Raw genomic sequence first — 17224 nt, forward strand, 5'->3', positions numbered from 1 at the left:
GTGACAACAATACAAACATACTGTTTAAAGTTATTTATTAGAGGAGTTCATTCATCTCATTAGACTGTCTGGTGAGGACATTTTCAGCTTGAATCCATTTTCTAAACATTATGACTAAACTTTATTGGTGTACTGTGCACAGTGATATGATATCAAACTGGTTGATCATTAGTGTGTTTGTGCCACTTACATGAGGACCTTGCATAATAGTGCACTAGTACTACGAACAGACAATCATTGTGCAAACTTAACCTTCACTTGAGAGGTGCCCGACAAGACTGCACAAAACAGAGTACACTCAGAGCCACAAAACCTGTTCATTCAGTACCATTTGTGCTCCACTAATACAGATTAAAAGTGAGGTAATTAGTATTACACCTTTGGGCATAAGACAGTATCATTAATAAATTACATAGTTCAAGTTAAAAATATCTTCCTGATAACACTCAGCTCTTGTTCACATTGCACCCAGCAATCAGTGCAATACCGCTACTTCATTCATGATAAGAGGTGGTAAACATTTCCTACTACCTCCAATTAAAGCTACACTAAGTCAGTTTGGTCATGTTAATATTATTCTGTTTTTCAAGTGTTCTTAACATCGGTTAATCACACATGCTAATTAATGCAGGCTAAATAAAATTGGAAATGTGTCATTAACACTTGGAATGGATGAATCATTACAGCGGGACAGAGGGAGTCAGCACTGCTGAGGTCATTGTAACACAGTCACAAATAACCCTCTCAAATGTCCCGGTAATGATATATAAACTAATGCACTGCATGTACAAACACAAGTAGGAGACCAACACAAAGTAAACAGAGGTACAAATTATAAACACAGTTACTGTATTTGCTGTTCTACCAGGGATTAGATGAAAGGATGAATATCTGTGCGTCTTTTTGTGCGTTCAGATAGAAATCGGTCCAAGATGCTAACCTAGCTTAGCACAAACACTGAAAGGAGGGGTAAACAGGAGCCAGTGTGCCGAGGGCTGTCTGTACATTTGTGGAAATGAGAGTTTATGTTTGCTCCAGGAAATCTGCTGGATACAAACACTTTCCCTGGAATCAGTTGGTTCAGGGCCAGGCTGGAGGAAGAGCTGTGAACTATGGGTAGTGTAGTCTTCTACTGGACCATGGTGACAGTCTCGTGGATGGACTCAGCCACGTAGTCTATGTTCTTGGTGGTCAAACCGCACATGTTGATGCGACCACTGGCCATTAAGTAGATGTGTTTCTCCTTCACCATATATTCCACTTGTTTGGCTGCAGGAAATACAGCAGAACCAGATTTAAATATTCAGTGAAGATGTAAAGATCTTTGTGAGTGTCAAAGGGAAATATATCATGCAGTATTGTGAACAAATGCTAAATTACCTGAATCCTGAAAGTAGTGCACACCTAATTTGTAATTCTGAGATTTGTAGAATCTAGATGAGTTTGGTTATTTTATGGGTTTGACTTTCATAGCTGTGGTGATCTTAGCATTAGCTTTTTGTTTTACAATGTTTCACCAGATTTGAAATAGTGTTTAAAGGCACTGGGGTTTTCCCCCCAAAGTGATACAGTTCAGTTAAGCATTTTCTGTCCAATTGCGATGCTAAATATACTGGTTTCTATTGGGATGTGTGTGTGTGGTGGTTGTGCTGAGCTGTGTATGTGCCAGTAGGTTATTATAGTTCACTAAAACTAGGTGTGAAAAAACATTCTAGTTAATCAAAATAAAAACTAGATGAAATGATATTGGGTACTGTATTGTATTTTAATACCTATTCTGAACTTCTTACATCTTTCCACTGACAAACACCCTCTATATTATGATAAACATACTCAAACTAATACTGAAACTAATAAAAACTAAACATTTTTAAACAACAAAAAGTAAACTGAAATGAGCAAACCCACTCTGGAAACTAACTGAAACTAAACTGAGTTGAAAACTAAAACTAAAAACAAAATAAAATGAAAAATAAATGAACTGTAACAACTCTGAATATGGTCTTTGTACTCACAGTTTAGGCCTGTGAAGCTGAACATGCCAATCTGCTCTGTGATGTGGTCCCAGGTCCCTGGTGTCCCCAGAGCTTGGAGCTTAGCTTTCAGCTGAGCCCTCATCAACAAGACCCTGTCAGCCATGGTCTTCACGTTGTCCTTCCTAGAGTCAAAGACATAGAAAAGAGTCAGTAAATACATTTATTACTGTTATACCTCATGCAATGCTTTGAGTGTTAGAGATATTTTGTGCTGACCATTCACTAAAGAGTTCAGGTGAGTTCAGAGTGATGGCGACAATGCGAGCTCCCTGAGATGGTGGGTTGGACCAAGTGGTCCTGACAATCTTCTCCATCTGGGACAGAATTCGCTTCAGGTTGTCTGCATCTTGAGCCACAATGGTCAGGTTGCCAACACGCTCATCTGATGGGACGAATACGTGTCAAATATAAAACAATATATTTGCTACTTTATTTACAGTACCAGTCTAAACTGCTGCTGCTACCTTTTACCAAACTGAGTTTTAGCTATGTGCTGTATATGTTCGTATACAGTATTTTTTCATGCTCGAAAATACGACAGGTGTGGATTCAGATTATTCCTTTATTTCCACTCTTCAGTAAGTATGTATGAATACTTATATCTTGTGCTTTCACTGTATAAGTTCAATCATTTATTTTTTAAACTGTCATAGTGATTAAAGACAATACAAAGAATGTCACTGTATCACTGAAGTGATGTACACCTCAATACACCCAGGGGTCACTCACTGTAGAGGCCAAAGTTCTTGGAGAACGACTGGGCGCAGAACATTTCAAAGCCCATGGAGACAAAGTAGCGGACCGCCCAGGCATCTTTCTCCAGACTGCCCGAGGCGAATCCCTGATAAGCCGAGTCAAAGAACACAAATAGCTTCCTCCTCTGGAAAAGAACAGGATAAAAGATCAAACAACCAGCACAATATGATAAACATTAAACATGCAAAACCATGTCCTGTTTAAACTAGACACTAAATGTTGGTGGAGATAGTTGAGACAACAGTTCAGACAACGTGTTTGTTTGATTGTGTCCATGTACGTTTATATTACCATCATAATGTCAGCGATCTGCATCCATTGCTCCTGTGTGGGGTCTGTGCCAGTTGGATTGTGGGCACAGGCATGCAGGACAAAGATGGAGTGCTCTGGACAACTCTGGGGGAAACAGAGAAGAGGAAGTAGTGTAAACTCCTAATGAAAATGACTGATGACAAGAATTAAGCAGTGCCAGACCCCTGTCACACATTGCTCACCTCCAGGTCTCCAAGGAAACCAGCCAAATCGAGGCCTCTGTTCTCTGCGTCCCAGTACTTGTATGGACGGACATCGTCAAAGCCAGCATTGGCAAATACAGCGTTGTGATTTTCTGAAACAAACAGCAAGAAAAACTCTGTGTTCTCATTTATTGCTTATATTTCCACTAGATAAAAGGGTGAATACTGTTTTGTTAACGCCTCTCACATACAAACTGATAACAAATCAAGATCACTGATAAAATGCGACAGTTATTAATATAACTGACATCCTAAGTCTAAAGTCTAGGGTGAATCTATAGACCTCTCTGTAAAGGACTCAAAGATCAAAGTTCTTGAATGTGGAGCAACTTTCTTAAGGGAGCGTGTTCAGTTTCACTATGTGCTGTTCCACTGTTTTTTTGCGTGCATGCGTGGGTGTACCCCAAGTAGGTGCGGACACATAGACGGGTGTTTTGGTGTTGTTGTTTCCATTGTAGAAACGCCTGAGAAACTCTGCGCCCATCTTCAAAGCACCTGTACCACCCAGACACTGGACAGCCCCCACCTGTCAGTGACAGAAACAGATGTTAGTTAGTTTAAATGTAAATAGATTAAAAACTGAAACATATTACAGTCTCTTACTACACACACCCTGTCCTCCTGGATGGCAGGACTGTCGTCTCCCAGTGCAATCTTGGAAGCTGAGGATCTGAACTCAGGCAGGCCCAGAATGGGCAGGTACTCATGGTTTAGCCTGTCATCATGCACAATGATCTTTTCCACCTTTTTCACCACTGGCAAAACCCATGGCTGGCCTTCATCTGTACGGTAGGCTACAAGGAACAATTTAAGGAAACAAATATTATTAAAAAACACTGGAGGAAAGAGATATAATTAAGTATGAGTTTTAAGCAATGTTAATAACCCCTGAATTAATCTTTTAATATACATGACATTGCGTGGCCTACATTTCCCAGCTGCCCGGTGGCTGATGGCCATCTGTAGCACTGTGTCTTGCAGAGAGAAGGGGATTAAGCGGCCTCAGCCTCCTGTACTAATCATGGGACCGAGGTAGCTTCGTGTTGTCGTGCAGTGCCACTAAACACACTGCCACAACAGAGCCAAGCAATGTCTCTCATACTCTTCCTTCGCAATGTAAGCAGCAAGGATTACTACGTTTAATAAGATTAACACTGAAAACTGAAATGTGCCATTTGCTCGTTCTAGGAAAGAAGCAGGACTAAGCCATACATATTTAAACTCCTGCAAATAGCTTGTTCTTGTAGCATGAGGGAACAGTAATCCAATCCCCCCCCCCCCACACACACACACACAGTGAGAGGTTATTATGCAGCAAGAATGAGACAGATAGGAAACCAGCTATTATATAACAAGGATACATATCAACAGAGCTGTAATCAGTAATTGGTGTGAAAGGACTAACCAGAGCATGGATAATGGATCAATTGTATTTACTCTCAATAGCGTGTGCTGAAACGGAGTCACACTGTTAATGTCAGTCAGAAAGTGACGTTAAAAATGACACAAAACAAGACATTTTAGAGATACCCACAATAACCACATAACAATACATTACAGGTGTTACGACGAAATGAGTGACCCGTCAGATTCTGTGACATTACAGGGAAAAAAAAGACTGGTTTAGTTTGCTCATTTATTTAAATGTGTGACGGTATTTAAATACTATTACATCCACATTTCATTGTAACACGTATATAAATGTATATGTGGATATTGTATCATTTGTTTAGCAGAATTTGTGTCACATTTTGAATATTTTGCAGCCGGCTTTGTTAGCTAAGCCCCATGAGCTGGCACTGGTTGCTCCAGGATACCGTTACCATGGCCAACAGTGTGACTGTCGCTCAGACTTACCTCCCACTCCGAGGTTCACCTTCTGGGGGAACTGGTCGTTACTGAAATCTTGCGATAGCTTGAAGACAGCTACAGGGGCTGCTTGTGGGACCTCACTGAACACCGACATAGCTGCTGTTTATTTGAACCGGAGACTGTGGCGACAATATGCGACAAGCGGTTTACCGAGACAGCTAACGGGACTATACAAGACCTTCACCTTCCACTTGGATTTGGGGGGATGTAACGTTAAAGTGGGAGTGAGCGGATTTTACCAATAGAAATCTAGTCCTATTTGCCAAACCAATCCCAGCCCCGATCCTGGCCAGGTCAAAGTTCAAGAAAACACACGCACAGGGGCTGTTGACCAATGAATGCCTCTGTAAACATGACTGACAAATGTCACAACAAATGTGTAGCGTTGAAAAGAGGGTGGTTTACCAGTGTGTTGCAATACAACATTGTGCCACAAGGTGGAGCCACAACCTTGTTAAAGATTGTATCAGGAGCTTCCTAGTAGGCACTGACCAGTTGATTCATAAATTGTTTCTGCTCTTCCATTAAAAACACATACATAGGGAATACAATAACTCACCGGGAAGATTTAATTGAATCTTTAACAGTACAAGCTCTGATTCAGAAGGCCAGGCTAGATATATCCCATTATAAATGTTAACTTGAACCCCCAACTGAGCGGGCTCGGGCTCCACACTGTTTGAGTGAGTGCATGTTAGTCTGTGTAAATGAGTATGTACAAGGATTTCCATCTGTTCTGTCCCGAAGGCCTCGGCTGAGCTGTGGTGTAAACACGCTGGCTCCTCTGTGCTCTCCCCACAGCTGTCTGCAGGAGCTGAAGTGGTTGATAAATGAGGGCCACTCCAGCCCTGCTCTCCCCTGCAGGGAGCGTGATTTTGTTGGAAAGCTTTTTTCGGGCCACACTGGAGGCAGGACAGTTTGAGGATGTGAATGTTTCTATCTCGGAAAGAAAGGGCTGTTGTATGGTTTGTGTGGTTAAACCAAAAAAAAGTGATGGTGAAAATGCATTAAGCCAGTACCAGCCTAAAATAAGTCATACCTTATAAAGCGAATATAGCTTCACACTAGAAGGCTGAAGGGTGCTTACTTTGATCCCAGCTCAACATGTGACAGTATGAGCAGGATTTTGTTACACCACAACTAGCTTGGAAGCCGGGCGAGGCCCCGTATGCGATAAATATGCAAAGCACATTGAGAGCAATGAAGCCATTAAAGCTGATTATGACTGTGAAGTGTGATGTGGAAACTTGAAGCCTCACACTAACAAAAAAGTGAAGTGAAGTAAGAGACATTTTGTGTGCAGCAGATAAAAAAGAGGCGCGGACCAACCAAGTTTGTGTAGTTAAAGCTGCACTAATCAAGATTTCTATAATAACAATGGGTCAAATGACTACATGTAATGTGAAACAGGTCACTCAGCTCTGGAGTTCCCCCTCACATGTACAGGGTGTTTTTTGCATTATATGGCCTGCAACCATACTGTCTTGGTTCAGTCTCAACACTATCATCAGGAAGCTCTTTTCAGTCAAAAAAAAAGAAAAAAAGGTGAGCGTAGTAGATTTAGTAGCTAAAAATTAAGACATTTTTTTCTCAGCAATTGGTGGAAATCAACAGAGCAAAAAATAAAGTAAATACTGGATTTGCAGTTGTCAGGTGAGCAAAAAATACAACTTCAAATGAATGTGAATGTGTCTGCTGGAAGTGTAAAGGTTATACTATATCAATGTTGTGTTTAAATCTTGTTCTATTGCCCCCCCGAACCATTAACACAGACAACTTTTTAAGTTGTGAGAAATCCATTTGGCCTCAATTCTGCAGCTGCAATGATAAGGTGTTAATAAACAGTTTTTGATCCTGATGCTCTGAAGCTTACAGAAAACTATCAGGACAGTCCAATGGTGTGGTCTTCCTGATGAATTAAAGAGCAAGCTAACAAGATAAAACAAGTCTGCTTTTGGAGGATAAACTGGCCAAATGTATTTTCACAAGTTGTCCTTCAAAAACCATGAATAAATTATTTATTAACTATTAATAAAGCATCAGTTACGCCTTATAACCCCCTAAAAAAGTATAATTTACAAAAGTGGTATATGTGTCCTAATAGCAGCTATCACAGAACACTGAGTTACTATTTTCCCCTGCTGTTTTGTCCCAGATGTTACTCACTTTCCCCATACCTGGTATCACCCCCACCCATCTCCACGCTTCACTTTGACAGTAGATGTTTTCATTCTTTCCGACCAGGTGAGGGTGTCTCCTATGTTAGCTATCACTGTCAGCCCTGCAATTATGGGATTTGAGCTCCCTGAACAAGGCTCGGGGGCCCAGGGCAGGGTTTGGTGTGTACGTACCAGGGAGGCCCCGGGACAATGGTCTGGGCTGTGATGTGAAGTTTGAGTCAGAGTAAAGAGTGACAGGAGTAGCCTCTGGCAAGACAGTGCCCACAGGGGGGAGTGTGTCACATCCAGATCAATGAGTTACTCAGCCAAACATTCACAGACACCCTTCTGTGCAATTCTTTGACATTGATATGTAGAACATTTATTTTGGCATCTAGCAGTGTAATGCAAATATGACCCAAAAAAAAAAAAAAAAAAAAGAGTAGTGCCAACAAGGTTTCTTTTATCACAGTGTTTTCATTTTGCGTGCAGGTTAACATTGTTGCTGTACGTTGACACTACAACACACAAAGGCACACATTCAGGCACAAGACAGTCACATTCCAGCTGTGGTATCACTGAAACACAAACAGGAGCGTGTGCACACACACACTGCAGCGCATTCCAAGGGGGACGTTGCGGCGTTGCTCACATGTTGCGATGGCCTCTGTGTCTCTGGGTCAGAGAGCCGTGGTGAGTGACCACCTTTTTAGCTTCCCGCCTTGTTTGTTTTCTAAAGACAGTGTCATCAATTCTCTAACAAGGGACTAGACACAGCAACAACAGAGAGCACAGGACCTCCCTGTTGCTGCCTGTGTAGTCCAATGACTGATGGAGCATGCATGCAATAACACACATCAGTACTCCGTGCGTCGGACTACATTCCGACTTGTGTATTTGTGTGTATGTCTGTGCAGGTTTGTGTCTGTGTGTGCATGCCTTCGTGTGCTTCATTTGATATCATGACATGAAATCTGTTTTGGGTTTTTCTCTCGTGTATGCCAACATTTACACTTTGCTCTCTATGTGCATCTGACAGAAAGACGTACAGCATGTACACCTGAGGTTAAACTGTTGGAACCTGTATGGGCAAAGATAACAACGTGACAGTTGTTTTGTTTAGTGTATTCAAATGAAATGCAAATTATATTTACCCTTTAATAACCATAATTACTTTGGAAAATGCAAATTCTTATACATCCCATCAGTAATACATCCTTGGCTATTTACGTTTTAGAAGTGTAAATACATGAATGTCACATTGTTCCCACAGTTTTCTTCAGTCTCTGTGCTAAGCTGGCTGTACAGGTAGATTTGTGTTTATCATACAGACATAAAACAAAGTAACAATCTTCTCATCTAACTTTTGGCACAAGAGCGAATCAGCATATTCCCCAAAATGTTGAACAATTCCTTTAAATAGTAATCATAAACTCAATTTATAGCATCTATCTTGTTACAAAGTAAAACTACAGAACAGAAATAAACTGTGAAATGTCTGCTTCATCTTGCCGACTAACACACAAATCACATCTTTGATATAAGATTTGACTTTGATCATAATTTTTGACATGTATTGTAATATCTATAAAGGTCTGCTAATATGCTTATCACTCACTGCTTTTCACCGATATGGCCTTTAACCCAAACGGCTGGGTGGAACCTCATACACAAGGTCTACAGTGTGCTTTTTCTAATTGATTGATGTTGTCTTTTGGCCAGCTCAGGCTCTCCAGACCTCAGCTTTATACAAATATGCATGCAAAGAAACAAAGACAGGAAGTGGAAGACTCATGTCTGAATTTTTACCCTGACTGCTTATTTTGCCCGCATAAAGCAAACTGCCACAAAAATAATAAGTGATGAGAAACCTGACTAGGTCTGTCATAATCTCTAATAATGATGATGATGATGATATTTTATTAATCCACACGGGGACAACATCTGATTTCATTCTGGCATTTACAAAGAGGTCAGAGGTCAGGTTCAGCTACAGCACAGGGACTCAATATTTCTATGGGGGCGGATGCCTGCTAACACCGGGACTCGGATCAAAGTAATTTGGTTAAAGGAGAGTCTCCATGTTCTGTACGTTCAATCTGAGCTACAGCTGCTACCAACAGCCACCGTCATCAAAAGCAAGACAGGGCTCTGAAACTGCATCACTCAGCATTTTTTACAGTAATTATTTACAAAAAATTAACTTTTTTCACGAGTAGTCTGGAGTTTTGCCAAAACAAACTGTCACTTTGACGAGGATACCACCATAGTTGCTGGAGAGACAGTAGCATTTTCTCTCAAGGATGTTTACCTCTTGAAGCCAGGATGCATGCAAGCTTTTATTTTACAGCAACATTGTCTTTCCCAAGAGAGACGTTACTGCCTGCGCAAGACAGAGAAAGCCCCTCTAATAGCGAGATGAACTTGATTCAACCTTTTGATATTTTTGATATTCTTTCACCAGCTCTGGCCAAGTAAAACAGAACATACGAGCAGCGAGGGAACAGAGGGAACGTTCAAGGCCCACACATCCTATTCACTGGAAGGCCCGCCTCCCTGCAGTGTCTTTATCTACATGGCCCGTGTGGGAGCCGAGAGGATAAGCATATTTAGGTTGCATGTTTCCTCCTAAACTACATTCCCAACACCGTAGATCATAGACATTACAGCCCTTACATCCCCCTGTTAGCGCTCATATATACAAACACACACCTGCTCGGGCAAGGCCGTCTGGGAGAGAATTACTGCGAGCTAATTTATGAGACCCAAGGGAGGGCAAAGGGCACCCAGACCCAGACTGGTCTGACCTCACTTCCTCCTTTCATGGTCTCCAAGTTAAACCGTTGATACACAGAACAGGAGTTTGGTTCTCAAACACACCACCCTCTCACACTCTTTCAAACAAACTACCTAATTAGTGTACCTTTTCCTAACCTGGTTAACACAATGAGTCCCGAGGGACTGTTGCAACATGCAAGTTAGCCATCACCTTAGACCCACCATTGTGGAATATTTGGCACTTTTGTAGCCAAAGGTAAGTGGGTGAGAACTGGGTTTTGCTGAAAATCTGGCCCCTGGGCTCGCCTCTGGCCTCCTCATTTCCTCCAGCGAGAAGGCGCTGTCATCCGTCACTCGGGCCCAGGCAGGGGCACAATAGCACAGTCTGGGTCCTGGCTACTGACACCATCACATGGGCTGCTGATAAGACTCACCTTCCGGGACACAGAGGAGCTGAGCCGTTACTGACACACAACAGTTTGGTCCTATGCCATTCATATGACCATGAAATAAAAGGAAAAAAGGAAAGTGCATTATGATCTGCATGAGGCGAGCACAATCTGTGTGTAGCCTCGCTTTCTTCTACGTTTCCAAGAACTTTTAATCTTTGTGCCCTCATCACTTCCATGTCCCAATGTGCTCTCCTAATGAAAGATGCTGAGGGGAAAGGCTATCCAATCCTAATAGATCTCTAATTTGGACTCACACACAACATGGAAAACCGCGCAGACACACTTGACCTAATCTATTTTCCTAATGTTACAATCTATTGTTGTTACTGGCTCATCATGACCACTGTAATACAAATGGATAGCCAAACTTCAGTTTCCTCATCACACATCTAGGCTGTTATAGTAACGCCTGTAAACAACCAGCTCCTTTGTAGAAAGATGTTAAGTGCCCCTCTGCAAAGCTCTGTCAAGTCATAATAACACACATCCTCTCTTTCAATACACACACACACACACACACACACACACACACACACATATATGCTACTTGAGGCCTGTACAGTGCACCCACACACACTGGAGGTGTTGATGCTTTCTTTACACGGTTTACTACTGCGGTAAAACCATCAGATACCAATCGCCTCTCGGCTTTACAGGAGCAGGGACCACAGGGGGAAAGATAATTGCAGTCATTACCAAGTCATCAAACTTCCATTTTGGGCTCAGGGATCTTCTCTCTTTAGAGAAACCCTGCCAGTGGATTGGTTTTTACGGGCCTTCAGACCACTGATATGAGTATACACCTGCCACTCTGCAGAGAAGACACTGCTTCGACAGGTTAGCCTGCCAGTGATATGGGGAGAAGGAAGGGAACAAGAAGAAACATGTTCAGCACTGCCTGGCAAGACACCGACTTTAAAGAACTCGCCAGAAAGTGAACTGAGAGGAAAGGTTGAAAATCTTTACTATAAAGTAGACTTCTATTGAGTTGGTTGCTTCTTCTAAAAATTCTCTTTGTTTTGTGTCCAGCACAAATGTTTAGAGCTGTGCAGCGCATCCGTGCTGACCTCTGCCGTTGGGCCTGACCTTACCCAGCTTATCACGGAGATTCTGAAATGAAGATGATGTATTGGAGACTCCCATTCAGCACCGAGCAGCTCCTTGACACTTCTCTGGGAGTCTGGGTTTTGTTACAGGCAGGAAACAGACTCTTCCGCTTCGTAAACACGCTCCTCTGCGTGGCCACTTTTGGACTGCCGGTGGCACGCGAGGACCACTGGTGATGGTCAGCGAGGTTGCGCGCGCGCGCGCGCGCGTGTGTGCGTGTTTAGGGTTGAAAAAGCTAATTGCGCCATTAGCGTGCTAACCTGCGTCTATGACCCGTGACGTTTTGAATTCACGCAAGTGGGACTGCGGTGCCATGCAGGGACCGGGTTTAGAGACCGCAGGCTGCTGGCAGATTCATTCATATTCATACATTCATAGTTCAGTCTTATTAACTAATGACTTGAATTTGCACCTCAAGGTCTTCTCATTATGCAAGGCACGCTCATTTCTGTTTGGTCTGTTGTCTCTGAATCACTGCGCTCAATAAACAGGAATGGGTAAATATTTGGGGAACAAATTGAGCAGATGTACATGCTTTTGGAGGATTTTTACGAGACAATACATTCCACCTAACTCTTGCACCAAAAAAAATTACCTTCCACAGTATGAAAATGACCAGCGGTTGTCCTTATAAGTAAATCTTGAGAAACACTACGGCTGTGTCAGCGGTGTTGCTCAACTGACCGTTTAAAATCATTTTAAGGGGGAGCACATTTGGAATTGCTAAAGCCTTGTGTACACTTTTCCCTGCTTTCCACTCCACTTAAACGGCCAATTTTAAAGACATAGATCTCCAGAAGAGGGGAAGGCGCTGCCCTAATCTAAACAGCGCCTTGTTGATGGTGTGCGGATGAGATTATGTCGGCGGGCCCTTCTTTTCTTTCCACACGGTTTAGAAGCAATGGGCCTTCAGACCCTGGCGCCTGCACTTGGCCACAGATAGGCGACCAGGACAGAGGTGTCCCGTTTCAGCATGTCTGCCCTTCGATACAAAGGTAGAGAAATTTCACATGTATTTTTTTTTTTTTTTTTTTGGTGTTTGTTCATTTTTGTTTATTATTTATTAAACAACATAAAACATGTTGGAAATACTGAGAATCTGCTAACATTAAATCTGCTGCGCCTTTTGCCGGAGTCATACGTTAAAACCTTTTTCTGCTAACTTAACATAACTTTTTTCAACATTATTATTATTATTATTGAGTATTATTGAGTAGTAGTAGTAGTAGTAGTAGTAGTATTCAACAGGGTTTCTAAAAAAAATATAGAATTAAAACAATTTTGTAGGGACATAAAAATGTGTTACTTGTATTAATTGCTGCACATTAAACGGATAATCTCAACTGAGCAAACAGTTTTTAAATATTTTTTAATAGTTTTTTTTTTTTCGGAAATACTGGCCTAATGTCAAGGGAAAGCACAATCTTGGCCAAATTTTAGTGGAAAAAATACAACTTTCTCAAATTAAGGAGACATAAATAAACAACAAAGCTCTAAATTTATATTCTTCATGCCTCCTTGGGTTGCCAATTTTTTTTTTAATCTCATTTCCCACAGTTGCGACATATTATCTTATCCATGGATTGCCTTGACAGGAAACGAAGATATGCCTAATCTTCAAACCACTAGTGATGATGGGAAGAACTGTGAAGTATTCAGCAGAGACAAGACGATAATAAATGCTATTCAAATTACCGGATAAACTCAACCAATTACTCAGGCGCAGCACCCAATTAAGGGTTTTGCTGTATAAACTTTTTAATTATACAAAATGAAAAGTCTTTCTGCTTTTTTTTCCGTCTTGGGAAGAGAGAAAAAAAATGTCATAAAAGCTGCCTTACCTTTAACAGACTGAGGGGAGTCGGTGGTGCTAATATAATTTCATAAATTATGCCTATATGTCTTCCTGATACATACACACACACCTACAGAGGGAGAGGCTGGCTCTATCAGTCCCTCCCCCGCCACGGGACGTCACTGAAAGGGAGAGGACAGGGTCTTGGCTGACCCAGCTCTTTCTCTAGATAACTGAATTCAGCCAACCAAACAGGATCGACCTCTCTCTTTCTCTCTCAGCCCTCCAGCCAAAGGAGAGGGATGTCACAGCTGAAAGAAAGCCAGTCCTCCTCGGTCTGCATGAAAAACAAGCAGTGCGCGACCAGTCTTCACGCTTACGCACCGGGTATTTACTTCTTTTACGCGCCGTCTGGAGAGAAATTTATCCAGTTTTGGGCCTGTTGACTATTCGTTATCTGTCACCTCTCCGTTGGTGGTAATAATGCTTCCCAGCCCGCTCATAACTTCTTCCACCACGCCTTTTTCTGTGAAGGACATTCTGAAGTTAGAGTTGCAGCAACAATCTCAGCAGCACCAGCTCCAGTTTATCTCCTGCTTCGGTTTGTCTGGCGGGCTGTCACAGCCGGGAGCATTCCCAAATAAACCCTTCCGTTCGCATTCTCCGCCCTCCTGCATGTTGGCCGGTCGGGACAGTCCAAGTCCCATCAGCTCCGGCGTCTCGGAGAGCGAGGAGAGGATGTCGTACCTCAACACGCTGACGGTACAGGACCGGCTGGCGGAGTCCGGCCTGCCGATGGAGATGTTTGGCAACCCGGCGCAGAACCACTCTGCAGACCTCCGGCTGGAGACCGAGCAGGAGGACCAAGATAGCAGTGAGTACTCAGTCTAACATGCTTATGGAAAAGTGATGATAGCTGTCGTTTTTATTGGTAATTGTATAATAGGGAGAGACATTAGATGAGTCAATTATTATTTGCCTAAAAAAATAAATCACATTTGCTAAGCTGGCTTTGATCAATATTTCTGGAGAAATAATTACTCCAAACTGACAACATATCATGTGTTGATTGATGTATAAATGACTATAGAGACTATCACTTAATACACACAGATCCTCAACGCTATGCTGGAATGATTTTTGCTAATAATATAAAATATAATATATATAAATGTAATGATACTATAATTTAGAACTAAGGCACGATAATAAGTACCAAACCTTGCACAATGAATGCTCACAAAAAAATGAGTATTGCTCTATTCCTTAGTTGGCAGCTACTTAATTCCTGTGCATGAAGCTTGCAGACATTTAAGTGTTGTTTACAGCTGCTTTATGTATTTCGAACAAGGCACAAAAATCACTGAATAGAAATGTACAAAAGCACAACACTTTTAATGATTTATTTCTTGGATTTAGCTAAATGAATGTGCATTTAATGATCCCAGAAATCGGTAGATATTTTAATAGAAAATATATTTACCTTCGACTTTACTTTCCAAGATCTAAGCATTGGTTAGTTTAAATTCGCAGATTAATTGACAAATTATTAATGAATAAGTTCTCCTTATTTTCATTCATTCCTCTTTGAAACAAGCTTTTGGTTTATTTCCCAATAAACACTGGTAAAAATACAGATGAAGCAATTTCCAATCCAGTAAACCTTCTCCTTTTCGCCTTTTAAAGGTTTTTAAAATATTATATTATATAATATTTAAAGGTAATGTAAATTATAGAGATATTTTTTAAAACATCCGCAAAAAAAATATTTTCTATGGAAATACTGTTTAATACAACTTTTTAAGGAAATTCGAATTTTTTAAATAATAAAAAATAATAAATGAATGTGTGTGTGATGAGATTCGGAAATCGTGGAGTGTGGGATCAATACTACAAAATATTACATAATTAAGACGTCTTGTTTCAGTTTTGATGTACAGTTAAACGTTTGTCCTCTATGCAGAGAGCTGCGGCGCTTTACGCGGTGACTGTGAGGATCCAGACTCGGAGAAACCCGCCACCAAGCAGCAGAGGACCAGGAGGAAACCCCGCGTCCTCTTCTCCCAGGCTCAGGTGTTTGAGCTGGAGCGGCGCTTCAAGCAGCAGCGTTACCTTTCCGCCCCGGAGAGAGAGCACCTGGCCAGCTCCCTGAAACTCACCTCCACCCAGGTCAAGATCTGGTTCCAGAACAGGAGGTACAAATGCAAGAGGCAGCGGCAGGACAAGACTCTTGAAATGGCAGGTCATCACCATCACCACCACCACCACCCACCGCCGCCCAGGAGGGTGGCTGTGCCGGTGCTGGTACGGGATGGGAGGCCTTGTCTGAGTGGATCCCAGAACTATAACACCTCTTACACAGTCGGAGCTCCAAACCCGTACAGCTACAATGGCTATCCGGCCTACAGCTACAACAACTCTGTGTACAGTAACACTTACTCTTGTACTTATTCTAGTTTACCTGCTCTTACGCCCAGCAGCACCGCTGCCAACGCTTTTATGAACATGAATTTGGGAAACCTTGGTGCACAGACGCAAAACCAGGCAGCCCAAGGCCCAGTCGTCACACCGTGCCAAGGAACTCTGCAGGGCATCCGGGCATGGTAGCGATAGTCTTCACGCACAAACACAGCTGGGAGAGACTTCTTTGGAATGGATGAATCAAGCATGTAACCTGATCTACTAATGCAGCGAAAGCACAATTTAAAACTCTGTAACACGTGTAGGCCAGTTTCCTGTAACTCAAGGCAGGCCTATGAGGAAACCCTAACCCGTTGACTGATAAACAAACCATATGTATGCGCATTTTTCTCTGAGCCACATTGTCTAGAAACGTATTAAACCTGCTGTTGGATGTTGGATTATTGGATTGAATGTCGCCGATTAAAGACTGTGCGTAATGTGGCCTATTGTGGTTCAAAATGGATGTAATGCGCGAGAAAAATAAAGGGAATTTGTATGAACATTTCTGTGCTGAAGGGATAACCCCCTGAATTAGAAAATAACAACATGGACCACAATTGCTAGATAATGCAATTTTATAAAGTATTATGCTTTGTTTTCTTTTTAACAGTGTGACCTGTGGCCAGTAACCTTTGTTTTTATTACTTTAAAATTAACTAGCAGATTGAATAGCAGCCTATATGAAATGAATAAAACGGGCGCTTTTGAGTAATAGGGCTGTTTTTAGTTACAATATGGATGAAAATGATCACTGATCATGAAATTAAATGATATAAAAAAATCTGAATGACACAAATGACAGTTCTGTGTGTGTGTGCGCGCGTGTGCGCGTGCGTGCGTGCGTGCGTGCGTGCGTGTGTGTGTGTGTGTGTGTGTGGGTTTACTGAATCACATACGGGAACTTAAACAAATACAGTATACATTAATGTAAAAATGTACGTTGTTATGCCCAGTGGGACGTTTCTGCCCTTGTTTGGAAGCACGTGTTAATGTATCTCAGCATTCATATAAATCTGGACAGGAAGCTCAAATAAATGAATGTTAAGTCTATTCATATACGTGTAGTTTCTCATCGTCTCAAGTCGTTTTTCTCAAGGCAAGCAAGCATTTTTCTTCCTGTGAGAAAGCTTATGGTTAGACTTTGGTCTGAGACAAGAACCAGAAACGAGAGAGAATTTAGAGGCGAGCTAATGTCCGGTCAGGATTCAGAGATGGACATTAACCAGACAGCCAGCATCCTCGGGACCCACAGAGCGAATAAACTCACACAGCTTTGGATGATAAATATTGT

The 17224-nt window shown here is 41.9% G+C and overlaps 2 protein-coding genes across 3 annotated transcripts; one reads left to right on the plus strand and one right to left on the minus strand.

The window, feature by feature from the left end:
- Positions 1 to 18: 18 nt before the first annotated feature.
- got1 (glutamic-oxaloacetic transaminase 1, soluble) lies at positions 19 to 5381 on the minus strand. Its single transcript, XM_051426694.1, has 9 exons — positions 5165 to 5381; positions 3920 to 4101; positions 3710 to 3833; positions 3287 to 3399; positions 3084 to 3188; positions 2766 to 2916; positions 2253 to 2418; positions 2016 to 2158; positions 19 to 1269 (listed from the first exon to the last, which is right to left on the minus strand). The coding sequence occupies exons 1-9, from the start codon at positions 5271 to 5273 to the stop codon at positions 1130 to 1132; spliced, it is 1233 nt and encodes a 410-aa protein (XP_051282654.1). The 5' UTR covers positions 5274 to 5381; the 3' UTR covers positions 19 to 1129.
- Positions 5382 to 11955: 6574 nt separating this feature from the next.
- On the plus strand, positions 11956 to 16983 carry nkx2.3 (NK2 homeobox 3). Of its 2 annotated transcripts, XM_051426719.1 has the most exons (3): positions 11956 to 12670; positions 13752 to 14344; positions 15434 to 16983. In XM_051426719.1, exons 2-3 carry the CDS (start codon positions 13954 to 13956, stop codon positions 16075 to 16077), a joined length of 1035 nt encoding a protein of 344 aa, XP_051282679.1. In that variant the 5' UTR covers positions 11956 to 12670; positions 13752 to 13953; the 3' UTR covers positions 16078 to 16983. The 2 variants fall into 2 exon arrangements, with proteins under 2 accessions (XP_051282679.1, XP_051282668.1); XM_051426708.1 differs by lacking the exon at positions 11956 to 12670 and having other exon boundaries at positions 12981 to 14344.
- Positions 16984 to 17224: the final 241 nt, after the last annotated feature.

Source organism: Dicentrarchus labrax, unplaced genomic scaffold (assembly GCF_905237075.1).
Source record: "Dicentrarchus labrax unplaced genomic scaffold, dlabrax2021, whole genome shotgun sequence".
In the NCBI taxonomy this organism is placed as follows: Eukaryota; Metazoa; Chordata; class Actinopteri; family Moronidae; genus Dicentrarchus; species Dicentrarchus labrax.

Bases quoted from the DNA above. Each gene is read 5' to 3' on its own strand.
- got1 (XM_051426694.1), bottom strand. From the start codon at position 5,273: ATGTCGGTGTTCAGTGAGGTCCCACAAGCAGCCCCTGTAGCTGTCTTC. The intron at 2,159-2,252 runs GTCAGCACAAAA...CTTTGACTCTAG, and splicing joins CCTGAACTCTTTAGTGAATG to GAAGGACAACGTGAAGACCA. The intron at 1,270-2,015 runs GTGAGTACAAAG...TATTTCCTGCAG, and splicing joins CAGCTTCACAGGCCTAAACT to CCAAACAAGTGGAATATATG.
- nkx2.3 (XM_051426719.1), top strand. From the start codon at position 13,954: ATGCTTCCCAGCCCGCTCATAACTTCTTCCACCACGCCTTTTTCTGTG. The intron at 14,345-15,433 runs GTGAGTACTCAG...TCCTCTATGCAG, and splicing joins GCAGGAGGACCAAGATAGCA to AGAGCTGCGGCGCTTTACGC.